Source organism: Mustela erminea, chromosome 3 (assembly GCF_009829155.1).
Source record: "Mustela erminea isolate mMusErm1 chromosome 3, mMusErm1.Pri, whole genome shotgun sequence".
NCBI classification, from domain to species: Eukaryota; Metazoa; Chordata; class Mammalia; order Carnivora; family Mustelidae; genus Mustela; species Mustela erminea.
In genome coordinates, this window is record NC_045616.1 from 139665614 (window position 1) to 139678240 (window position 12627).

Below are 12627 nucleotides of genomic sequence, written 5' to 3' on the forward strand. Positions count from 1 at the left end.
TATCCCCAGGAATACTAACGCCTTGGTTCTTGAAAGAGGCTTGAGCTCCAGTATCTCAGAAGCACCTTATGACTCTGATGGACCAGCCAGTTCAGGAAAAACTGTTTTTCCTCAGGTGGCAGATTGTCCCCGAGGCCTCTAGGGAAGGCCGGGTTCAAAAGGGGCGCCTGCGTGCCCTGTGCCCTCCTTGCTCTCATGGCAGCTAAAGTGGCCACTTTGTGTGGCTTCCTTTGGAGATTAGCAGCCATGGGGTGTCGATCATCTTGGGGTCTGTCCACTGTCAGCACAGCACCTGGCACGGAATTGGACTCCACAGCTGCTAACTGAATTGCTGTAACTTGGCGGGGGGGGGGGGGGTTCTGCCTTGTGATCCCCCTTGTTCCCACTTGTAGGCAAATAGCATGATGCCTTCTAGACTAGAATTCAGCAAAGGCCAAGGGTGGAAGCTGTCATTTAAAGGACTGCCATGCAGACTCTCTTGATTAGGTATAGAGCAGGATGTTCCTTCTTTTCAGTTCGTCTTCTCAGTTTAAATGAACTCTACAAATATGGGTGATTTCTAGCTTCCTTCTTCCCCACTGAGTTTTGGTTCAGGCTCTGAGTTTTGGCGAGAAGTTCAAGATCGCTTTTTGCTGGCCATCTTGCCGCTTCAAGACCTGTGAGGGTGTATCTTAAATAAAACTGGAAGCATTTGCATTTGTTTCCATTATCATTGCTTTCCTCATTCTCTCTCCATCACCATTACTGTGTAATACTAACAAAGGAGCCCTGATGCTGGAAGGCAGCTGTGAGGGCCTGGTAACCTGCGATGTATTATGGTGTGTTGTGTGGGCTCATGTGGTGCACTTCGAGCTTGTTGATTTTGAGGCATGAAATCCCCAAATAGGCAGCCTGAATTAGAGTTTTGTCTTCTCACCAAAGCAAATACTGAGAGAGAACCCAACTTGCTCAGCGTAACCATATACTCAAAATAGCCCTCCTATTCCCCCGCTGGCCTCTACTTTGAGAACTGCCTCCCCCACTTGCCCATGGAGAATCCACATGAAAAAAGATCTCTCCCTTCCAGCTCAGTTATTCTGTAATTACAAGATATTAGGCTGATGGGCTCCTATTGGTTGGGTTTTCTATTAACGTTACATGGTAGGCCTTTTTAATTTTGAGCTTCTCTGTGGATATTAATTTTAATGAAACATTCACTATATTGAGAAAAAAGATAGAGTTGGGGGAAATGGGAGGAGGACAGGAGCAGAGACAAGCAAAGAATAATAGTCTTAACTCAACAGCAAGCATGGCTTATGAAGATCAAGTTGTATTTCTGCTTCATGCATCACTGTCAGACAAATTAAGAACATATTGTTTCTTATTTATCTATTGTCAAGGATGCAATCTCAGGCATTGAGAATAAATCTTGATTTTCATAAGCTCGGTTGACACTGGAGCCACAGAGCATAAAACTTGCATCTAATAAACAAAGTGCAGTGTGGAACAGCAGGGGGTCCAACGCTAGCACAACCCGAAGCTGCTTCCTACTCTCGGGCCCTGGTGTCAGGGCTGTTCCTTAGCAAGAAGGGATTGTTATAGGAGACCAAGAATTTGTTATAACTATTGTTAAGAACAATATTTTTTCCCAGAAATAACATGTTTGGTCCATTATCTGTCTGCTGCCCCTAGCCTTCCTCCTCACTTCCTCTAGTGAGTGGTTCCTGAGTGCTGAATTCCTAAACTGTGCTTGCTGGACAGGCATATCTGTGATGGGTTTGTTGTATAATTTTCATGCCCTGTTTACCGTTAATACTTACGGTGGTGCTTGGAGGACTCTTTGCTGACTGAAATTTTTGCTAGAGATTTTTGTTTTGAATTCTTGAAGTTGAAATGTGAAAATTACATTTCAGTTTAATTAGAGATGGAGTCCCAATTTGATAAACTATGACTCAGGATATATAGTGTATGTCCTTAAAATAATAAAAATAAAAATATAAGTAAATAATTCAAATATTTTAAGTAATGCTAACTAAAACATTACTTCCCCAAATCCTAGAGTATCAAAATTACCATCAGTGCTGTGAAACTTGAAATTGATTTTAGACACGTTAAAAATAGTCCTTTAAAACTAATGTACAGTGACAGAAAACAGGTCAAATTTGTCTGTGGATGGTGCATCAGATTGATTGCACAGGGGCATATGGAACTTATTTGGGGTGACAAAAATGTAGAAAGTTGTCAAAACTCATCTGACTGTACTTGAAATGGGTATGTTTTATTGTCTGTAAATGATACTGCAGTACAGTTGATTACAGTTAATAACATTCCATTTAGTGGAAGCTATGTTCTTTAACCATGGTATAGTACCATCTCCCCAACATGGGTCATTGCTACTAAACAACTAAATAAACTATTTAAAGGACAGGTAAAATCTAGGAGCAGAGTAAGTTATTAAGGAGAAGCAAGAAGCATATGGAGTTTGTTACAGCAGCCTGGGTATAGTGGTTGAGGACTTAAACCATTGCTTACCTTGGTGTCCCAGTTAGTAATGTGGTCTCTGGTTGGGCCCAACACTGGAGTGGGGGAGAGATTGCAGTGAAATGGTTTCTTTTTTCGTGTGTGTGTGTGTGTGTGTGTGTGTGTGTGTGTGTATGTGTGTGTATTTAAGATTTTACTTGTTTGAGAGAGACAGAGATAGTGACAGGGAGCACAAGAGGGGAGGAGAGGGAGAAGCATGCTCCCTGCTGACCAGGGAGCCTGACACAAGGCTCTATCCCAGGACCCTGGGATCATGACCTGAGCCAAAGGCAGACACTTAACCTACTGAGCCACCCAGGTGCCCTGTGAAATGGTTTCTAAATATGCCTCAATTCCTTTTGGCCAGTTGTTGCGAAGCTCTTTGGTGAATAACAGAACTCAAGCCAAGGTAGCTGAGGAGCTGGGCATGCAGGAATATGCCATCACCAATGACAAGACCAAGAGACCTGTGGCTCTTAGGACCAAGACCTTGGCAGACCTTTTGGAATGTGAGTCTTAGAGTAGAGGTTTTCTCTTAACCTGCAGATTCAGAATGTAAATCAAATGCACCTACATTTCTCTTACTTCTCATTATTATTATGTTGTAATAAAGAAACCTTTTCTATTTTAATTTTTATTTATGCTTTTCTCCAAAGTTTGTTGGAAGGAGAATATTTTGGGATTAAGACATGTGAATAATGAATTTTATGTTCAGTCTCTGTTCAGTGGTATCACCCGCCCCCCATCCCTGCTTCTCTACCCCTCCACCTTAATGCTTAACCATCACATCCTTTGTGGGAAACAAGCAGAATGCGAAGATTGGTAAGAGTGACTCATAGCTTTTCTTGCCACCCAGCAGCCTTTGTACAGGGGCATAGGAGAAAGAAGGATAATTTATTCACTAAATACCAAAACTATTATCTGTTGTTTTGAGTGAGCTCAAAGCTCTATGGACAAATATTGTCATCTTTGGCAATTTTTGATATGGTCTGGAAGCATTATAAATAATCCTATTATGGCTAACTAAAGGATTATATGCATAATTTTATTGTTTCTGATGCTACTTTAAAATAAGTGGGCCATTCATTGGGCTTTGGAACTTTTTAAAAAAAACTTTATAGTATTTTTGATGGTTGGAATTATATACAAATATTAAAGTCTACCATGCAAAACCAGCTCACTGACAATGTGCAAGTGCAGTCTGACCTCTTTTTCAATTAAGAAAAAGTTACTTAAAGATTACAGTTACAAAAATGTTAAGTGATCAGTTTCACTGGCAGGTTTGTTTGGGTTTTTGTTTTGTTACCTCAGTGAAAGCTATTTTTATTATCTTCTTTTAAAAAATTACCATTTGTTTCCTTGGTTAAAGTGCCTTTTCATGAAGTCATCTTTGGGGTCACCATTTCTTAATGCAAAGTTTGATATATTGTTATATTATCATTAAGCCTAGTATTAAGTTTTTCTCTGGGCAGATTGACTTTACAATTTGTCCCATTTTTGTATGTGAGATGTAACACAGACCCTTGTAAATGGCTGGTCTTTTCAAGACTGGTGTGGAGAATGGCATTCCACAAGAATGTGTTCATTCCATGGTCATATCTGATCTTCAGGTTTTCTTTCGATTTGTTGTTAACATGGTTGTATTCCCAGATATCATTCTCTCCCTGCTGTATAATAGCATTTTGTATACCACTTAGCTTTTTATTTAGCCTTTAGCCAAATGTAGTTTGGTCTTTGTACTCTTTGATTTTTGCATTTTATTCACGCATCTATACTGTTGCTTCTAATATTAGTGTTGAAGGGAGATTCTTGTTTGAAGAAAGAGGATAGGATAGTTCTAAAAAATAAAGAGGGCCTGGGAGTTGAAAACCTCATTACAATGTTTATTTAAAGTCTAGTATCTTACTCTTTGAGGAAATGGCAATGCATTGTGGTTTTATTTTTTAAATGTTCTCTTTTTCAGCATTCATTGCAGCGCTGTACATTGATAAGGATTTGGAATATGTTCATACTTTCATGAATGTTTGCTTCTTCCCACGATTAAAAGTAAGCTCATATAAAATTTAAATTACTTATATACTTCATGCTTGGCAATTCCAGAACCCATTACTAAATACTTTTCGGGGACTTGCCACAGGAGTTCATTTTGAATCAGGATTGGAATGACCCCAAATCCCAGCTTCAGCAGTGTTGCTTGACGCTCAGGACTGAAGGAAAGGAGCCAGACATTCCTCTGTACAAGTGAGTACTTGCTCCTGCAGGCACCGGACTGTTGAGTTTAGAGTCGATGCTCCGGGGGTCTGGAGGAAGATCGAACCCCGGGGGAGTCCTGACAAGGGGCCTGGCTGGGGCCTCCTTGATGCGGACTCTGGGCCCAGCATGGAGTCTCTTTGGGTATCTCCGTCTTTTCTTCTAAGTAAGTGGGTCGCCTTTGATTATCTGCGCTTTTTATGTTTGTCTCATTTCTCATAATCTCCGCAGGGCTGTACATCTAGGTTAGAAGATTGTGGCTGTTTGTGACAGTGTTTGGGCGGTCCCTCTCCGCTGCGCCCTGAAGCGTGCTGGCCTCTGTCCCTGTTGCCCAACAGCTCCGCGCCCTATCAGGCAGCCGCTGCAGGCAGCAGGCGGTTCTCCACTGGCCCTGTGTTAGTCACAGATTTGGAGTGTTTCTTCTCAGAATGTGTGTCAGAAACTGTGGTGTGCTTTTGAGTATCTTTAGTGACAAATTGTTATCCTCTTGAGTGGTAGCCAAAAGTCGTGCAAGAAGAATGCGGGTCACTGCGCACATAACACTAATTTTGATGAAAACAGGAGATTTGACCTAGGTGGAGTATTTATCTTGAGACCCTCCTTTGTTGCTTCAGAAGGTGTTTTCAAAGAGGAGTTAGAAAAGGAATGAATTATCAAAATGGGTGGATTGCCTCCCAAAGTATTATCTGGGTATGTGTTTTTAAGGATGTTTAAAAATCTGGTTTGCATGCTGGTTTACCCCTTGTTTCTGCACACGTGGTGGCACAGACACACATTCCTGCCAGTGTTCCATATGGAAGAAAAGCCCTTCTCTGTGGACTTTCTCAAACTTCGAAAGGAAAAACACCAGAGTGGCAGCTGGGAATTTTAAATCCTTTTTTATGTGTTTGTTTAATAGTCCCAACACGTTATAGGCTTTTTTGCTAAAGGAACTGAGGCCAAGAGAAGTTTGAGTCGCCCCACAGCAAGCTACTATAAATTGTCCCAAGAAGCTGTCACTGCAAAACAATGTTTCCTTTACTTATTGGGAGAAATCCCCAAATGTTTAGAAATAGGACTTTAATATGTACCTAATAAGCATAATGACCATAGGAACTGTATTACATGAAAGGCTCAAAGTATTTCCTCATCAAAGTGATAATTAAGGTCCAATAAATAAAATGAGGACGATAAACTTCTCATAGCACGGGCATGCTTACTGTCATAAGTGCTATTTTAGAGTGGCCATTGTGTGCTTTCATCCCACGGAGTGTGCAAAACACAAAGGAAATGATTCTGCTCCTTCTCATAAATCCCCCAAATGCAAGTACGCGATGAGCTTGTTCTTTTTTATCAAGATGATAGGGTTGATTTGCATTTTTTTTTCAAGATTACTGTGTGTGTTCCATTATCTTTGTTGGCTACTTTTAATTTCCCTTTCCATAAAGTTATCAGTTTTACTGCATTAGAAATCTGCACCATGTCATTAAAATCCAGACTACCTGGAGTTTTGTTTTTTGGCAGTTGTGTTGTGTACTCGGAGTTATAGCGTACCTTTGAAATGATCTCGGATGTTTCAAAATTAAATACATTTTCTGATCTTTTAGATAAGATGCTAGGCATTGGAAAGAATTCATGAAGGATGAAACCATTCAGATGTGGCTTGAGATGTATTGCCCCAAATAGTTATCATTTTTGGTTGTGATTAGCACTGAAGAACAATGAACAGACTGAAATGGTTAACTTTCCACTGCTGAAAGTTGTTAGTCTTAGGATACTTGGAATACAGACACTTTGAAATTGTTTAAGACATTTTACACTTCACTGCTAGCCTTCAGATGCTATTTATAATGCTTTGGGAATGGGAAAAGATATATAAAAATCCAGTGTAGAATTTTTAAAATTTCCTACTTTAAAAGCTCTCTATAGATTTGTCAGCATAGCAAATAAACTTACTCTTTTAATTTTCTTGTTATTTTTACCTTTTTCTGTCTTAAGTGATAAGTACATGGCTTTTCTTAGAGTTAAATGTTAGCAATGAGTATGAAGTAACACCTTACCATAATTAATGTTCCTTTTTTTCCTTTCAGGACTCTGCAGACGGTAGGACCCTCCCATGCTAGAACCTACACAGTGGCAGTGTACTTCAAGGGAGAAAGAATAGGATGTGGGAAAGGACCAAGGTATGAGAAGAGAGCCTTTTAATTTCTTTGAATGAACATCCTATGTGTCTGAGAAGTCCCTGCTTGGTGTTTCCAAACTGTATTGTCAGTCTTTTTAAACTCAGAGTACAGGATGTTCAAGGGTGGTAGCAAAGTAAATCCTAGGATTAATGTCCCCACCTTGCCTTGGCAGTGGGAATGCCTTTGTATAAGGGGCTTTGGCTACCTTGAGAAAGCCACATTACCTGGTACGCCCGTCCCAGTGTCAGTTACCCAATAGGGTACCGAGCGTGGCCGCAAGCATTTTGTAGGACATGTGCGTGACACAGCCATTAGACATTTGATTTCTTACTGCCACTCCCTTGAGCTTTGTTGGAAATGCTAACATCCTCTCTCAGGTAAAAAGAAATATGCATTTTAGCCTATTTCTTTGAACCCTCTAATTTATATCTTAAACTGAGAAGTGATTGGAAGTCTGTCTATATGTGCATTTTTTTTTTTTACTCTTCTTTCAACTTTATGCTAAAGATGTTCAAACTTAAGTAAGAAATACTTCAGACCTAATATAAATGGAAGGCATTTTATTATACCATTAAAAATGTGGAACAAATAACATAAATGGTTGTTGTGCAAATAAATGATGTTTCTGCATGGCCTTGTGTACATTCCTAACTTGTGCGATTCAGTACGTGACAGAAGTAATCAGATAAATTTTATGCACCAGACATGAAAATCGACCTGAATAATGTGTGGCCATAGCTTGTGCTGGTGAAAAAAAAAATCTTTAAACTGCACCTTTATTTTATTTAATAGTATTCAGCAAGCGGAAATGGGAGCAGCAATGGATGCACTGGAGAAATGTAAGCCTATCCCTTTTTCTATAATTCTATGTTCATAATGTGTGTTTTATGGAAAGAAAATGGGGAAATATAAAAATGGTAAGTACTGATAAAAAGTGATCTTTTTTTCCTTCATTATTACTCACTACCTGGAGTGTAGTAGAATGTAAGATATGTATAAAAATGGGCTAATAATTTTTTTGAAGAGTATTCCCGAATACTTTTTGATTTTCATTTTCCTTTCTTGCTTGGAGTCCCCCTCAGCTCAGGTAGCCCATGTGAAGATCCCAGTGTATCTTCTATATGTTTCTCTTTACTTCTAAAATCTTATATAAGTGAAGGTTTTTTCTTTTTAGTTTCTGGCTGTTGTTTCATGAGCATGAGATATTTACGTCCTTTTCTGCATCTTTCTGTTGTTGCTCAACAATCCATCATGGGGGGCCCCCAATTCATTCATTCTTAATGGCTGCATAGTATTTCATGCTATGGATTTGCCGTATTCTATTCAGCTTTTTTAGTTTTGGTGGACATTCTTTCTGGTTTTGTTTTTGTTATTTTTTAATTGCTGTTGACAATAAATGTCTATATATTGGTCCTTTTGGTTCTGTGGGATAGATTCCCAAGAGCAGGATGGTTAGGTGGAAAACACTTCAATTACGTAATTAGCCATGTAGGGAACTGCATAGTCTCTTGTAAGCTGAAGGCTTAGCAAAGACTTTTTCTTCTGAGATGGGCTGTGCTGTGCAGCAGAGTCTGTGAGCAAAACATTGCACTGCAGTTCCATTACGCTCCAAGTACCAGCCGAACGTGGGACAGAGCAAAGCTTGGGAAGCTAAAAGTCAGGAGGCCCAGGATGCTCAGCTGTGGGAGAGTCCAGGGAAGGCAAGAGGGCAGGAGCCAAGTGGAAATCAGCAGACGGTAGCTTCCCGGGTTGGCGGGAGGGAGGACAAGTTTGGGGCGGTAGCTAGTATTTCTAGGTTCCCATGGCCATGGAATAGTCACTGAAAGTTTTAAGTTAGCTCTGTTAGGGAATTTTTTCACTCATTACTTACAAATACACAATCACGTACTGAAATAAAAGTGAGATCCCATTTTCTACCTGTAAAATTACTGAAGGTTCTTTTTGGATCCAAAGCTTTTTTGTTTGTTTTTTAAACGATAAAACAGTCCTAGAGAGAGGGCCTGTTCAGAGACTGACCTCCACCTACCTAGTGGCAAGAGTGAATCATTTGAGCTGCTGGAAGGCAGTTTGCCTGTATCAGGTCCTTAAAGAAGTCCATACTCTTTGATCCGGAGACTTCATTTCTAGGAACCAAACTTAAGGAAACAACTGGAGTTATGAGCTCAAGTTCACATGCCACGATAATAGTGACAGCTTGATATATAATAGCCAGAAAACACATAAGTAAATCAAACTGCATGATTAACAGTAGGGAAATGCTTAAATAAATGATACGATAGCCCGGGGGTTGGCAAATGTTTTCTGTAAAGGACCAGATAGTAAATATGTTAAGCTTTACATGCCACACGGTCTGTCACGGTTACTCGAATCTGCCATTGTAGCGGGCAGGAATGAAGAGTATGCAGATGTGGTTGTGTCTGTGTTCCAGGAAACCGTACATGCAAAGATAGGTGGTGGGCAGTGGTTGACCAATTCTTGCTTTATCCAAATGCTGTAATATGTTGCAATCATTATAGCAGTATTTTTGAAGACTAGTGGTACAGGGAAACACTTACACTAGAATGTTTTAAAAAGTACCCATAAAGAGTACCTGTGCTGTTGTCTCCCAAAGTGAGGGTGGGTGCAGGAATGATTAAATATTCAAATGTTCATGTAATATATACACATTTACACTGTGTATGTATGTGTGTAGCATAACTTCATAGGAAACTATGAGGATACATTCTAAAAGTTGATCAGTGGTCAGATCTGAGTGGGTTTTTGTTTTTTTTTTTAATACAAACTAGGTTTTAGAATAGAATTTACTGAGGAAGTAGGGTTCATTTTGTAGAAACTTGCTTTACAGCTAACTTTTTTGGATTTTGATTTATTTTTTAGAAAGTACTTAGAATACTTGAAACCTGTGTTTTATACAATACATAAGGTCAACTTGCTGTCATTTAGGAAATAGGATTTTGTTCCTGTTTCATTTCTAAAATACAGATGTCACTATGTATCTCTTCTGTTTGTATTCAGTCAGTGACTCAGATATACAGGGTCTTTACTGATTCACCCCCCGCCTCAGATGCTTTTCCTACCCCCCTGTTCCTGTCCCTTCTCTCACCTGGGGGGGGGGATGGGACGCTACATAAGAAGGGGGAGTAATTTAGGAATTTGCTATGTATTTATATCCACTTTTATTATGTTTCATTCTTAACAAAAAACAAACATGCTCTTCCCCAAACATGCCATGCTCTCTCACATCTCTGAATCTTCCTACTTTTAAATACAAAGCAGGAACTCTTGAATATAACAACCCCTTACCTGGTTAGGGAGAAGAGTGTCCCTTTCCCTTCGTGTTACCAGGTAACTTGGGTGGCTCTCCTTCACCCTTCATGCATGCCTCCCTTCGTGAGGTTTGCATGTGTTCGTTGACTAAGTGTATAAAGTGACTTTTATTATCGTTCCATCCGTGGTTTCTTACTCTCTGTACTTGTTATATGCCACAAATGACAATGGAGTCATAACAATTTTTAGATCTTAACCAAGATTTTCACTGTGTCTAGCATTCCTGCACAGGGTCAAATATCAACTAAAATATAGCTCAAGCTATACCATGGAGTGATACATTTCCTTTAACCAAATAAAATTGCTCTACCTGAGTTGCTGTTGCTGACGAAGCATTGGGTATCCATCCCGTGGTAAACTAGAAAAATAGGATGATCAGAAATAATGACTTAATGCCTTCTGTCCATCAGACCTTTTCCCTCTTTTCAGGAATTTTAATTCTTGGTAACTAACAGGGTGATAATACCATTATTTGTTGAGAGCTTTGGGTTTGAGCTTTGCAAAAGTACACACGTCCACTTGACTACATTGTGTAATCTCTCCCTGACAATCAGGTTTTACTAGGAGAACCGTGTTAAAACACTTGCCTACCTGGAACCATCGTGAAACCACGCATCTGTCTTAACATTCCTATATGTTTTGATGCCTTTTATACTCAAGTTCACATCAGCTATCGCAGTCTAGCGTCAGGGTGCAGGTGCCGACTGCCAGTGGGTTTTGAATGACAAAAGCTGAAGGAAGAGACCGAGCAGTTGTTTGCCTCTTGCCTAGGAACATACAGCTCTGTTTCTCGTGAATGTGTGTGTGTGTGTGTGTGTTTAGTCTGCGTCGTTCTTTGCACCAGAGGCTACCCTTTATTGAGTATAAAATGTATCTCCTCGTGTCAGATAACTTTCCCCAGATGGCCCATCAGAAGCGGTTCATTGAACGGAAGTACAGACAAGAGTTAAAAGAAATGAGGTGGGAAAGAGAGCATCAAGAGAAAGAGCCAGATGAGACTGAAGACGTAAAGAAATAAAGGAGGGCACGGAAGTGGTGGCGCATCTCCTTGCTTAATAACTGTGACTGTTGCCCATCGAGATCTAGCCTAGTTTTCCTACAGACAATGAACGAAGGGTGCCCGTTGAAATAAAACACAAAGTCAAATCGCTGTTGTCGTTTTACTGATCTAATATGCTGGTCTTTGTTGCAAAGTATTTGATTTCTCTTCTGTTTAATGGAAAACTTCACTTTGGTGGATGTGCATATTCCCTTCTATTTTGTTCTTTAAACAATAAAATTCAAAAAGCATCTTCTATGTGGAATAGATCCTGTTTTTCTCTCTCCATCTGAGATTGTGACACAAGACTTCAGCTGACAAGTGAAAAACCCGCCTCACCAGATACTTGAGCAACACTCTATTAACAACTGTACTTCCGGAAATCTCTGGATTATTAACTAGATTTTTCAGCTTTCGTCTGGATGTTTATCGTCTTCTCAACTGCAAACGCTGAACTTAGCCCTTGCTCAGCAGTGAGTCCTTTGAAGAAGGGATCCCTTTAACATGTAGCTGGCTAGTGGGAGTGCAGAAGGACACATTTGAGTCACAGATATTCTTTGTATCATTAGAATAGGGGAAGAAATCATGATTCTAAGCCAGGTGACACTTTAAATCAGATACTCTAACCCTGGGGTCCGTGGACACTTTAAGAAGTTTATAGAGAGACCTAAAGGAAGTCTCAGAAACTCTTGAAATTGTGCTGGATTTTATGTGTGTGGGGACGGGAGGGGAAGGTTGGGAGCGGGCGGGGAGCAAGATGAGGAGTCTTCACAGCTTTCGTCAGCTTGACGTGGTCCCTGTGATAAAGGGCTAACAATACATTAAAAGATAGGACATTTTAAAAAATGTTATTTTAAGCTGAATATCATTTGTTTCTTATTAATAAAGGCAAAACCTCTTTTTTTTTTTAAACAAATGTGTTTTCATTCATTATTTTAGCAAATACATAGTGAGTACCTTCTGTGTATTGGGCATTGTTCTAGGCTCTGGGCCTCCAGCAGTGAACATAATGAAACCCCCTTCTGGCCTCAGAGAGCTAACGTGCTAATTCAGAAATGCACTCAGTAGACAGGGAAATTAAACATACAGCACATGGTGGTGTGGATGACGGCTGAAAATAGAGCAGGGAGGTGGGGAGGGTGCAGTTTTCGGTCAGGTAGTTTGAGAGATCCCCCAAAAGGGTATCGTTTGAGTTAAGATACGAAGCAGGAGACAGAATGGGTCTTTCAGGTATTTGGAAGGTTTCTTACGTATGTGACTATTAAATGATACCTATGCAAGACGGAAAATTGGGGGGAACATATTACTTTTATTAGCAGGAGAAAGAAACAAATGCTACTTTGGAAATAC

At 40.0% G+C, this 12627-nt stretch overlaps 1 protein-coding gene across 6 annotated transcripts in view; it reads left to right on the forward strand.

Annotated features, from left to right (window-relative positions):
* The window catches only part of DROSHA (drosha ribonuclease III), a 118911-nt gene extending 107383 nt beyond the window's left edge, over nucleotides 1-11528 (forward strand). For all 6 annotated transcript variants that reach the window (XM_032337702.1, XM_032337704.1, XM_032337706.1 and 3 more), the window contains 6 exons: nucleotides 2867-3008; nucleotides 4463-4545; nucleotides 4637-4740; nucleotides 6819-6911; nucleotides 7704-7750; nucleotides 11126-11528. In XM_032337702.1, the coding sequence (XP_032193593.1) occupies nucleotides 2867-3008; nucleotides 4463-4545; nucleotides 4637-4740; nucleotides 6819-6911; nucleotides 7704-7750; nucleotides 11126-11256 (600 nt within the window). In that variant the 3' untranslated portion in view covers nucleotides 11257-11528. The remainder of the gene's footprint in view (nucleotides 1-2866; nucleotides 3009-4462; nucleotides 4546-4636; nucleotides 4741-6818; nucleotides 6912-7703; nucleotides 7751-11125) is intronic.
* The last annotated feature ends 1099 nt before the right edge of the window (nucleotides 11529-12627 follow it).